Raw genomic sequence first — 11,939 nt, 5'->3', positions numbered from 1 at the left:
ATGAGGAATATAAGGGAAGAGAGACTGTATTAAACTATGAATTAAGAGGACATGAACTGGGTCTATGGATAACATGCAACCTAATGGTACAAAAGTAAGATATTCTACTGGTATATTGAGAAACTGAAATGAAGTACGGTAGTCAGTTCAGACCTGCCCCAGTTGAAGATAGGAGCAGGGCCTGAATAAATGACTCAGAAAGTGTCAAAGTGTCAACAAGAGATGAGCAGAGCGTCTTGAGAATGTGTTAAACAATGATAAGGTTAATGATGTAGAAAATAACAAGAAGATTTTCGATAATTTGAAAGCAACAAAATATTTACTTAGCAAGGAGTAGTAACAAATAATAAAATGAGGCTTTATTGAAATCAACACAGTATAACTTATACCCATCAAATTATAGCAAGGCAGACTGAGAGGTAGAGCTCAGTGTATCTCTACCACACGAAAGAAACGGTATATCCCTAGAGTACCTATAGAGAAGGAAACATGTTAAGAAAACAATTCTTACTTTATAATATGTAGAATAATTGTATTTAACACATTCTGAATGCAGCCAAGCTGTATCTTCCCTTATTTCAGTATTTTCTACTTTCTCTAACATATTTATGAGTTTTCCTTATTAGCTTTTCTTCAGTTTTCAATCATCCGTGAAGCAAAGCAACCTTTATAAAATTTATTTGTAGAGGACGCAAAGTACTTGCAGTGGCGTCAATATGAAATTCATGAGAAAAGTCTATTGACTAAAGACAATTCTGTGAAATAGAAGAAACATAGATAGCTTTTCATTTCAGAAAAAGGCCAGAATCTTGAGTTGACAGTGCTGCATTTAGCAGACTTTTTAAAATTAATGAAACATTATTACAAAAAATATTTTAATTTCTTAGAAAAAGTGGGAAAACTCTGAAAAAAGTGGAGGAAAAGATTGGCTGCATGCAAAATATGTTAAAGATAATCATTCTGCATACTATAAAGTAAGAATTCTTTATTTTAAGATATTTCCTTCTCTATAAGAACTTCTCTAGGCGTACACCAAAGAACAATAAAAATCAACAATAAAAAATACATACTTCTCAAAAAAAGAAAGAAGAAGACGAGGGAAGAAAAACAAGGAACTAAATAAAAAAAAAGTAACTAGAGATAGGGAAGATAATCACCAAATACCTTACGCATTATTAGGACAACTTGCTACTGTAATCTGAAAGAATCATCTTTTTAATTTTTTTTTAATGTGAATAACAATGGTGGTTTACTTAAAAATTCGGGTAACTAAAGACAGTACTATATGGACTGAAAAATAATAAAGCTTCAGATTTTGAAAGTAAGTCAATGATTTTTTTTTTAATACAAGAGTGACAAAGATAAAAATAAATACTGAGAATTATAAATATAAGTATAAATTTTTTGAAGGAAGCAAATTACTTCGGATGATGATACTTATTAGACCAACACATACTGTACATAAATTTTTAACAAACATAAATTGTTAGTTTAGGAAGTAGAAAGGCTGTTTTTTTTTTTTTTTTTTTTTTTTTTTTTTTTTTTTTAAGGGAGAGGCTGGATACATTCATAAAATTGTCACGCTTAGATTAATTATTAAGAAGTGTCTGAATTAAAAGACCCTTTTGGTCCTGGATTTTATAAATTATGAACAAGCATTTGAGCCAGTTGATAAATAAGGGCTATAGAGAAAGAACTATACTTGTACGGATTTTATTAACAGTAATTTCTACCTTTGCCAAAATACAAAGTAAGTAATAAATGCGTGTTACAAAAATATATTCAAATCTTTTTATACATCTGAATACTAAATCTGAACTAGAAAACACAGCACCAGAAGTTAGAAATGATTCCAAGACTAAATTACTTCCTGTAAGGTTTTGCTTTGATCAAATGCAGCTTGAAGACCTGGAAGTTTTTGGCAGTTACAGTAGATACTGGCAAACCATTGCCAAGCAAATAGAACTAGGTTCGTATATTCACCTGTTTAGTCTTGGCTTGAATAATGTACGTGGGTACTAATGTACTGCTAAGACATGGCAAGCATCACCCACAACCGTCAAGGCCATTGACATATTCCAGCCAAAGAACCTGAGGATGATTGAAGGTCTGCGATGGTTCAACTTCATCAGCAATAAGAAGCTGTTGCACAACTCAATAAGCAGTCACGGTTTTCGATCCAAGCATTCGACCACACCTTACAATGGTTTGGACACCTGCTGCGAATGTATCCAAATCTACCTGCAGAGATGATTTATGGCTACAATCTTACCAAAACCATTTGGAAGCGACCCCAGGGCCAACCGAAGAAGCGATAATCGGACAGCAAGTCCGAGTTCTTGGCAATGGCAAACATCAGACAGAGCAAAACACAAACACTTGCCATGGACTGAAGTGGATGGGGGAGACAGACGTCATTCTCTATGCCGGCCAGCACCCAGCAGGAGACATAAGTCCATAAGTAATGTGAAAATGAATGGTTAAGTCTCAGCAGGGAATTGAGTTATTTGCTTAAATTTAGCTATTGGTGGAAGATTGTTAGATAATTAGTGTATGTCAGCAAAAATTAATGCTACAAGATATGGCCCTTGAATAAGTAATAAATAACTTGTTCCCAATGTCAAAAACCTAAAAGGTGAGTAAATTATCTAAAATTGAAATTTAGTCTTAGAGCTTGTAGTGTATCCCTATAAGAATAAACTTGATATTGGTATTCGCCATTCATTGCTACATTTAAAGGAAATCGCTTCACAGGGTATCCCTACTTACTTCCAATATATTCTGAGCCATACAGGGATTTTGGGCAACATCATGAAGATGGAATTGCCAAAAAAAGTCTTAGCAAAATTGACCATCAGTGTGAGGCCCACCCCCCAGAGAAACGCTTTCCCTTTAGGTAGTCAGATACACATACAGCAAAAAATAATCTGAATTTTTCCAGCTTTCCTCTGAACTCTACTCAGAAATATGTCAAAGAACCTCTACTGGTTTTACTGGTCTAAACTTCCAAGCCTTTTCCCTCTAAATTCCCAATTCACCAGATTTTATCCTATATTGCAGATTTTGCAACATTAAAAACGTATCTGCTGACCAATGCCTTTTTAAAAATAATACGTCAACACAATAGCAGAAGATTTGTCATAATAAGCTATTAAACTGCCACAAGTTTCCTATATGCCACTTCCACAGGTTTTTATCCCATATTGCACATTTTTTCAATATTAAAAACGAATCTAGTGACTACTGCCTTTTCGTAAATAATGCATCAACACTATAACAGAAGATTTTTCATAATTAGCAATTAAACTGCCAAAAGTTTCCCATATGCCACTGCCACAAGTTTCCCAAATTCCACAGCCACATGTTATTACCCCATATTGCAGATTTTCAAACAGTTCGTGGTACTGAACTGTAAGTAAGGAGCGACCCGGCTCAATGGTAACCGAAACTCTAAGAAAATTGGTTTTGATACCAATAGATTCATCAAAAGAATCAGATTTTAATTCCGATTTCAAATATATAAGTTTCATCAAGTTTAGTCCTACCCATTAAAAGTTACGCGCCTTAGAAAATTTGGCTAATTTTCGAAAAAAGGGGGAAAGACCCCCTTAAAGTTATAGAACCTTAATGAAAATCACACCGTCATATACAGCGCATCAGAGAACCCTACTGTAGAGGTTTCAAGCTTCTATCTACAAAAATGTGGAATTTTGCATTTTCTGCCAGAAGAAAGATCATGGATACATGTTTATTTTTATTTTTTTTTTTTTTTCCCAGGGGTGATCATATCGACCCAGTGGTCCTAGAATATCGTAGGAGGAATCATTTGAACGGAAATTAAAAGTTCTAGTGCCCTTTTTAATTGACCAAAAAAATGGAGGGCATCTAGGCCCCCTCCCACGCTCATTTTTTCCCAAAGTCACCTGATCAAAATTTTGAGATATCCATTTTGTTCAGCATGGTTGAAAATATGATAACCATGTCCTTTAGTATGACTTAATCCCCCGAAGTCCCCGAGGGGGAGGGCTGAATGTTATGAACTTTACCCAATGTTAACATATAGTATTGGTTATTGGGAAGTATACAGACGTTTTCAGGGGGGATTCTTTCTGGTAGCAGGGGGGTGGGTGGGTCGGGGTTATGTGGGAGGATCTTTCCATGATGGAAGTTTTCATGGGGGAAGGGACATTGATATGAAGGGGGCACCGAATTTTCCAGCATTATTTAAAAAAAAGATCAGAAATTAAATATAAAAAAACAGTTTTCCAACTGAAAATAAGGAGCAACATCAAAACTTATAACGAACAGAAAATATTACGTGTGTGATTGGGTTCACCCCATAGTCAATACCTCGCTCTTTAAGCCAAAGATTTTTAGTACTTTCATAAGAGCTATTTATTCTAAATAACGGCCTTTGTGACTAAGGGGTCATTTTTAAAGAATTGGAACAAAATTCGAACTTTATCTTAAAGAGCGAGGTATTGACTAGGGGGCGTGCCCCCTAATATACGTATTAAAAAATATGAATATAGAAGTTCGTTACGTAAGTTAATTCATAAATTACGTATATTGAGTACTAATAAAACGTTCGTAAATAAAATTAAACAAGTTTCGAGAAAGTCATTTAACCAAATAAAAGTAAAATTAATATGCAAATTTTGTTTTAATTATTCATGTACGGTGAGCCAAAATCAAAACCGCATTAATTCAAAAACGTTCAAAAATTGAATAAAGAAAACAAGTTTTTTTTATTTGATTCCTACATATAGCCATGGCTTGATGCATGCCGGCAAGGAGTTGATTTTAATTGCATTTTTTTTTCTTACATTTTTCACGGAATTTTCCCCATCCAACTATTTATGGTAACGGCCGGTAATTAGAAAGTTGCCGTTTTAAATAGGGCCCAAATGTTGGGATATGATAATAATATAAACGTCGAACAAATATAATTTTAATATTGACACAGAGAATGTGCAATCTATAAATATTAAACATCCCCATCAAAAGTTTATCAAACTAACCACATCATAAAATTTAGTACGTTTGGAAAACCTGTACCACTAGTTTTTTAATTATATCAACAAACCACAAAACTTGTATTATTTGTCTAAGACAGGGGCGTAATTTGATATGGGGCAGAAGAGCAACTGCCCCTCCCGGACCTCGGTTCCCCCCAGACCCCAGTTTGCCCTTCCCCCTTCAGCTGAAATTTAGTTTCTTCAAAAATATATTCAAAACTAAGATAAGCCTGCATCATTCAAGTATGAACAGAAAAGGATCAGTTTTCTTTAGTTTATATTTACCTTTTATAGTACTATAAAGCACCTTTATAGTACTTTTATAGTTCTATATAGTACTATATATATATATATATATATATATATATATATATATATATATATATATACCTGTATGGTGCCAAATGGCTGATTTTTCAGTTTTACAGTGATTTTCACTCGATGTGGGAAAATGGGCTCCAACTTTGCCCCCCCCCCCCAGGATTTTGAAGAAATTACGTCACTGGTCTAAGGATTCCCATATTTGTGTGTGTGTGTTTTTTGCCATTTATCTTGAGTAGTAAGCGCCCAATTACTTGAAAAGCGACAAGGAAAAACCTACGCCTGAGGCATGAATATGTGTGTATATTTTCAAGTAATTGGGTTACCATAGCCATTTGCAAAGAGGTATCGTTTCTATAGAAGCTATAACAATTTGAAATATCATATGGACTTTGCTTGAAGCTATATACTTTGCGTACGCTCCCTGTACCAAACAGGTTGGGTATAATCTGTTTTGGTTCAAGTTTTTCTGACACAATTAACTGAATTTCTATTTCATGATATACAAGTTTTTTTTTTAGGTTAAATCCGTGTCGGAAAAACCTGTGCGTCTTTTTAGTTGTCAATTATTTTTTGTATATATTCAAGTTTCAAATTAGATTCTTCAACAGTTTTGGATAGTTTATTGAAAATAGCACTAGTGACATTTTTTGTAAGTCACTAGTGACATTTACATAGAAAATGGATAATTCTAAGAAATTTCTGGTGAGTAAAAATTCTCTCATTATTATAATAAAAAGAAATTGTCTTGTCATTAAGTTAAGGAAGAAATTCTTTCCTTACACTAGAACTAAGGGGTACTTATGTACTTAGAAGCCTATTGTTTTTAGGAGCTGAAACCTCTAAATACTTCTCTTATAGGCTGAAACTTACGGTGCGATTTTTATAAGGATCAGTGGGCCTTTTTAGAGATTTTTTTGAAAAAAGTGCTTAGCTTTCGATCGGTAATTTGGGGTTATAATAAAATGTTGATTATTTTAATTTATTAATTGTTAAAAAAGCTTCCATTTTAAAAAGATCAGCGGCTTTTTTTTTTTTTCTTTTTTCTTTTTCGCTTTCTTCGATGTGTGTTTTTGAAAAAACGTACATGGTAGTGTGCCTATTTGATGTGATTTTTATAATTAAAAGTTTATCTTTTTATGGATGTTTTTTAAAAAGTTATTGTCCCCCGATAGCGAATTTGGGGTTAGAATAAAGTGGTAAATCCTTTAATCATTTTATTGTTGCAAAAGCTTCCCTTTTAGATCTTTGGCTTGTTCACGACTTATATTTCACTACCATGTACTGCTAGAAAATGTATTTCAGTGATATTTTTAGGTCATAGTAGAATAATTATGCTTTTATTCTATAGAAGAAGAAGAAGAACAAAATCAATTTTTAATCGATAACGACTTCTTTTATATTCGAAAAGTGCGTGGATAAAAATTATATCTATTATTTTTTGTTTTTAATTCAAAGAAGTCTTGGTTTAAGTTTTCTTTTAAGCGATACTCAGACAGGTCGGAGGGGGCACATAGATAGGGGGTAAGTTACACCTAATGATGCTTTTAGTCTTTAGAAGAAGAACCAAAACAATTCAGAATATATGCTGCTTACCTTAGTTTAAGAGATGAAAATCATTCTAAAAAATCTAAATTTGAAACAATGAGTATTTTATTTTGATAATAAAGGAAAATATAAATATTTATTTAATTGAAAAAAAAAATTTTTTACAATAATTTAAATTCATAAAATAAAATTAATTATTTTCATAACCCAAAATGCATTTTTTTTCATTCTAAATTATACCCTTTTTTTCAGTGACGTTGATAAATTCAGTAAAACCCATACTTACAATAAGGCACCATATATAGACGGTATATTAATGCAATGTTCAATACCATCAATTATAAAATTCACTGCTATAAGTACACAAGACCTGGACAACCCAATGGCCGCGAATCTTTTAATGACAGGGTCCTCTGACCCAAGTGTTAGCTCCATGTCAGCTGGAAGGAACTTGAAAAGGGAATGGACTGCTTTATATGATGCCTCAGCCCAGCCTACTAAGTAGTGCGTGCCTGACTTCATTCATGTTTTTCTAATGAGTTCATATATAGAAGCCCAGTCAGAATTTGTAAGTATATACATAATTTTTTTTTTCTATCCCTATTTTCAAAAATAAGGTAAAATTTCTCAGGTGCATAGCTTTTGATGAGTAAAACTTAAAATTTGTTTCTAAAAACTATTTCATTTTCTTTCATTAACCAAATTAGTGGTATATAAAGGAATGCTTATCACGCATTTCTATAACAAAAAAAACCTTACCTTGTAACTTCTAACCAAGAAGCATTATAATGAAATAATTCAAATATTCATTTTAAAAAAAAAATAACTATTTGAAAAAAAAAAAAAAACGATTTTCAATTTAACAGTTTACAAGCACATTTAAAAGGGAATTCTTTCGTTAAGTCATTTGCATGCATATGCTAGTTATCAGATCCACCATCGCTCTTTAATCTACTTTGAATTCTAAGTGGGTCTCTTGCAAAGGGGAATTTAAATAGCAAGATTTCCATCTTCGATAAGGAATTAACACAGGAAAATAGGTTTTTTAATAATTTCTAAATAAGTCTTCACAGCAATGTCAAGAGACATTATTTGGGGCGAACCCCTGTTTGGTTATTTCATTGAAACACTTAGTTGTATTCGAGAAAGAATTTGAGGCTGTTCTATTTGAACAGTGTTGTGAAGTTTGATCCCCCCCACTCGACCGGGTATTGCTCCTCCTCCATCGATGGAAGCGCCTGGGTCCCAAGGGTCCTTCCCGGGAGGGGGGAGGGGGGCTCTCAAAAATGACGATCTAACATTTTAATGGCACTTCAATTGTTGACATTGATGGAGAAAAAAGTTCTTATCTATTACCATAAGTTATTTAGCCGAGGTCAACTACACACAAATCAGCCGACAAAGTACATAGGAAAATACGGATTATTGACAGAGTAACACCACCAACTGCTGACATATGGGGTTCATGTCCGTTAACTGAAGCCGAGGTGCAGCTATTCATACAGCATACCACATCAGTTGAACGATGGTCAAATTTCATTGAGAGTTAACTTGAAGAGGGTCAATCACTCGAATTGGACTTATATTTTGCATTTTTATTTTAAAAAATTTTTGGAATAAAACCATTAGTTTTTTTTTATCATTCTCTTGTTCTAACTTACCCTTCTAAGAATAAGAAATTCTGAGTTATTTTCCCATAGTGGGTGCTAGATATAAACAAAATTTTTGTTTTAAATAATAAGTTTTTTGTATCTTTTAAAAGATCTTTACTGGATTTGAGAGTCTCATTTGCTGAATTCTTTGTGATTTTTTCCTATTTTGAGTTGATACATTCGATAGACTAAAATTATTTAATTCAAACTTTTTTTAAACTTCGAAATATTTCAACTTTATTTATTTTTTTCTTTTTGTACATAACTTAAAATGTCAAAATATGCTTAAAGTTCTAAAAATTGCGCTCTGTGATTGGTCAGAGACACGATGTGACTTCCCCACCGGTATTCTATGACCGGTTATTGACACTACCTAATCTATTGCATGTATTAAATCAGTATTTTTTACGCAGTGGAATGATAAACACATAAGTCATATCTTTAAAAAAAAAGTGAACATGGAGCGTTTTAATAAAGTTCGTCTACATAAAAAGGTTATTGAAGCATTGAATGCTGACAAAGAGAAGTATTTAAACTTTGAAACAAGTACAGGTGGTAGCACTATTTGAAATGTATTCATTCTTTGTATTTTAATTAATGAATTAAAATTATTATTAATAACTAAACAAATACGCTCCTATCCCTGTTTTTTTACGACATTGTGATATCCATAGAAGATTGCACTCAAGTAAAATGCCAACATAAAATAATCATTGATGGTGGGTGACAAATCCGTGCTGCTGCTTTAATTAACACATTACCTACTGATACATTAAATTGTCACCTTTCAGGTATTAGCATTCAATGGAAGATTAATAAAAGAAAGGCATACTCTGTTACTAATATCGTAAACCATATCTTCTCTAAATACCGAAACTTTTACCTCTGTAAAAAAAAATTGATAATAGACAGTAAAATTTACAGAAAAATAAAAAGGGCATTTTCAGAAAATATCACTATGGAATATAAAGATGAAACGATGAAAAACAAAGCACCAGCAAACGTTAATGCCATTGGTCAAACAGTCATTGAACCAAATAATACCAAAGACGAAAAGCATATTGATCCTTTTGATGAGACACCAGTAAAAATTGTTTATGACTCAAAATGGAATAATGATTATTCTACTGATTACGAACTAAGACAAGACAATAGCTATAATATCAAGAGAGAACATGGTGAACTATTTTATGGAGCAGATTCAAAATGTCCAAAGTTAATCATTGATATTAATAGTGTATCATAATATATTTTTTGTATTAATATTCTACATAGCATTATTTCATTAAAAATATATTATGAATTACATTGTTATGTGTTCATTATTTTTAGAGTAAGCTAGCATATCAAACTTTTAGAATTTCTAATAAAACATCTGATATGTAAGAAAACGACTTTGAATAAATATATTGTCAGACACATGGGAAAAAATTTTATCTTGAATTCGCCTCCTGGATAAATAAAAAAAGACATTTCATTCAAGAAATTATGACGAAACTTCAAGTCAGCTACAAACTCTTTCTTGAAGTTACCTCATGGATACACAATTCAGAAATTTCATTTAAGAAATTATCAAAAATTTTAAGTTAGTAGCAAATTCTTTCAAAAATATGTTAATACGTTTAAGAAATAAATACCTTTAATCTTAACCCGTCTTTATTCTTTAGAATAGTTTTATGCATTTCATTAAATTATGAAGAAAATGTAAGTGAGTAGCAATAGCTTTTTTGAATTCGCTTCCTGGACACAATACAGATATTTAATTAAATAAATCATAATAAAATCTCAAGTAAGTAATAAAGTCTTTATTGTTTTCACCTATTGGATACACAATACTGAAATTTCATTCAAGAAATTATGAAGGAATTGTAGATAGGTAACACACTCATGTTACCTCATGGATACACAATAAAGAAATTTCATTTAAGAAATTATCAAAAATTGTAAGTAAGTAGCAAATTTTTTCTTGAATTCGCCTCCTGGGTAAATAAAAAAGACAATTCATTAAAGAAATTATGAAAAAATTGTAAGTAAGTAGCAAATTCTTTCTTGAATTCACATGCTGGATAAACAAAAAAGACATTTAGTTCGAGAAATTATGACAAAATTCCAAGTAAGTAACAAACTCTTTATTGTTTTCATGACTTAGATACACAATGCAGAAATTTCATTTAAGAAATTATTAAAAAATTCTCAGTAAGTAACAATTTCTTTCTTGAATTCAACTCTTGTATAAACAATACATAAATTTAATTTATTAATTTATTAAAAAAAAAACAATTTATTTATATTATTAACATATTTTATAAAAAATACGTAAATTTAATTAAATAAATTATTTAAATATTTTTAAGTAATTAAAAAACTCTTTTTGTTTTCACCTCTTGGATATACAGTACAGATACTTCATTCAAGAAATTATGAAAAAACCGCAAGTAAGTAACTTTTTTTTTCTCTATATCAAAAACAATTTTCGCTTAACTACACGATTTATAAATTTAATAAAATAAAATAGGAAAAAATTCTAATTAATTAAAATTTTATTTCTTGAATTATACTATAAGATAAAATTAACTTAAATTTAATTAAATATTTTAATGACTTAAATACACTGCGTATAAATTTTATTCAAGATATTATGAAACAATTCTAATTAGGTAACAATTTCTTTCTTGAAGTCGTCTCTTTAATACACAATACGGAAATTTCATTAAAGAAATTATGAAAATATTTGTAAGTAAGTAACAAACTCCTTATTGATTTCACCTCTTGGATATACAGTACAGATTTTTCATTCAAGAAATTATGAAAAAATCGCAAGTAAGTAACTTTTTTTTTTCTCTTTATCACAAACAATTTTCACTTAGCTAAATGATGTAGAAATTTAATTCAAGAAACTATTGAAAAATTCTCAGTAAGTATTTCATTCAAGAAATTATGAAAAAATTGTAACTAAGTAGCAAATTCTTTCTTGAATTTACCTGTTTGACAAACAAAAAAGACATTTCGTTCAAGAACTTATGAAAAAATTCTAAGTAAGTAACAAACTCTTTATTATTTTCACGAGTTAGATATAAGACGTAAAAATTAAATTCAAGACATTATGAAAAAATTCTCAGTCTAAGTAGCAAATTCTTTCTTGAATTCACCTGTTGGATAAACAAAAAAACATTTTTCACTTAGCTAAATGATGTAGAAATTTAATTCAAGAAATGATTGAAAAATTCTAAGTAAGTAACAATTTCTTTCTTGAAGTCAATTCTTGAATACGCAATACGGAAATTTCCTTCAAAAAATTATGAAAAAATTGTAACTAAGTAGCAAATTCTTTCTTGAATTTACCTGTTGGACTAAACAGAAAGTCTGTTTTTAAAAGAAATAATGGCGACAGTCTAAGTAA

General features: G+C 31.0%; 2 protein-coding genes across 7 annotated transcripts in view; both read right to left on the bottom strand.

Annotated features, from left to right (window-relative positions):
• The window catches only part of LOC148948868 (uncharacterized), a 5,238-nt gene extending 3,163 nt beyond the window's left edge, over positions 1 to 2,075 (bottom strand). Inside the window, exon 1 of the mRNA XM_089095041.1 lies at positions 2,020 to 2,075. Within this exon, the coding sequence (XP_088951167.1) occupies positions 2,020 to 2,075 (56 nt within the window). The remainder of the gene's footprint in view (positions 1 to 2,019) is intronic.
• LOC148948866 (uncharacterized) overlaps positions 1 to 11,939 on the bottom strand; it is a 289,113-nt gene that overhangs the window by 246,497 nt on the left and 30,677 nt on the right. The gene's annotated exons all lie outside the window — the stretch shown is intronic.

This window comes from Artemia sp. Qi Xiang Cuo, chromosome 9, assembly GCF_049724085.1.
Source record: "Artemia sp. Qi Xiang Cuo chromosome 9, ASM4972408v1, whole genome shotgun sequence".
Lineage (NCBI taxonomy): Eukaryota > Metazoa > Arthropoda > Branchiopoda > Anostraca > Artemiidae > Artemia > Artemia sp. Qi Xiang Cuo.
This window is presented reverse-complemented; position numbering and strand designations above follow the sequence as displayed.